Source organism: Mercurialis annua, linkage group LG5 (assembly GCF_937616625.2).
Source record: "Mercurialis annua linkage group LG5, ddMerAnnu1.2, whole genome shotgun sequence".
Classification (NCBI taxonomy): Eukaryota; Viridiplantae; Streptophyta; class Magnoliopsida; order Malpighiales; family Euphorbiaceae; genus Mercurialis; species Mercurialis annua.
In genome coordinates this window covers 34,929,393-34,931,001 of record NC_065574.1, presented here as the reverse complement: position 1 = coordinate 34,931,001, position 1,609 = coordinate 34,929,393, and the positions used below count along the sequence as shown (strand labels likewise).

Below are 1,609 nucleotides of genomic sequence, written 5' to 3'. Positions count from 1 at the left end.
TCGGGGAAGGTACGACGAGCATTACGAAAAACACGACGCGGGGGAGTCATGATTAAAAAGAGAAAAAGAAATAAACCAAAATTAAAATTTAGAGATGAATGGTGATAGAGGAAGTGAATGCGTATAAATAGGGAGAGTAAAAAAGTAGAAGAAACCTAGTAGGACTCATAAAGTTGATTTGTTTAGATAACTTAAAACACTAAAAACTAGAGTCCTAATCTAATACACATGAAACGAATATAAGATAAACAAAAATACTCTAATTATTATCCTAAAAAATCAAAAAGATAACCAAATAATTATCTTATAAATCAAGTATAATGACACTGTACACATTTTTTTTCACGACATATATAAGAGCATCCAAGGCATATGCATGAAAAACAAAAACAAAATGACACTGTACACACTTTTCTTTTTCTTTTTTTCTAAGAACAAAAACAATTTTTCATTTTGTTTTTTTTTTATATATATGGGCTGCCCAATCCTGGACAGCCCATATGTGGCATCTTTTTTAATAAAATAAAAAAACACTTAAAATTTAATTGAACGGGAAGAAAAAACTAAAAATAAATAAAACTAAAAATAAATAAAACTAAATAAATAAAAATGTAGAGCACCTAAATTACACGACATGCTAGTTTTTTAAAAAAAAATTGTTTTTTTAATTTTTTTTAAAATAAAAATAAGACTAATAACACACAAATGACCGAAATAACACCAATAAAATAAAATAAAATAAAATAATTGCAGACAAATAAATTTCACAACATGCTAGTTTTAGGTCTTTAGCTTGACCCTTCATCATACTTTAAAAAAAAATTAAGTGAGGGAGAAAACTTCCCTTTGTCGCTCGATCAATCCACCGAGGTATTGTTTGCATCTTTTCCCATTTACTTCGAATGCAACTCCGGTTGAGCTTTCCAATTCCACCGCTCCATGAGGAAAATTTTTTATCACATTGAACGGTCCGCTCCATCGCGACTTCAATTTTCCAGGAAACAATCTAAGTCGTGAATTAAATAACAAAACATAATCTCGCTCATGGAATTCTTTCTTCGAAATGTTCGCATCGTGTATCTTCTTCGTTCGTTCCTTATAGAGTCGTGCGCTCTCGTAGGCAGAATGTCGAAATTCGTCCAATTGATTGAGTTGTAGAAGGCGTTTAGCACCAGACTCTTTGCTATCAAAATTTAGAAATTTCATTGCCCAATAAGCTCGATGTTCTAATTCCACTGGAAGGTGACACGCTTTTCCATAGACTAACTTGTACGGGGACATGCCAATTGGAGTTTTGGACGCGGTCCGATATGCCCACAGTGCATCGTCTAACTTCATCCCCCATCTTTTCTTGAGATTTGCACCGTTTTCTCTAAGATTCACTTGATTTCCCTATTGGACAACTCCACTTGTCCGCTCGTTTGTGGGTGATAGGGTGTAGCAATCTTGTAGCGAACTCCATACTTTTTCATTAATGCTTCGAACTGTCAGTTCTTGAAATGCGACCCTCTATCGCTAATAATAGCTATAGGTATTCCAAAACGAGAGCGTAATTTCATTAAAAATTTCAGAACCACATTAGCATCATTTGTAAATGTTGCCAAAGCTT

General features: G+C 33.4%; 1 protein-coding gene across 1 annotated transcript; it reads right to left on the bottom strand.

Moving 5' to 3' along the window:
- Positions 1-822: 822 nt before the first annotated feature.
- Positions 823-1,338, bottom strand: LOC126681804 (uncharacterized). The gene has a single exon (XM_050377359.1). The coding sequence runs from the start codon at positions 1,336-1,338 to the stop codon at positions 823-825; it is 516 nt and encodes a 171-aa protein (XP_050233316.1).
- Between the last annotated feature and the right edge of the window lie 271 nt (positions 1,339-1,609).

What these genes read in the sequence shown, in the direction of transcription:
- LOC126681804 (XM_050377359.1), bottom strand. Translation starts at nt 1,338, where the DNA reads ATGAAGTTAGACGATGCACTGTGGGCATATCGGACCGCGTCCAAAACT.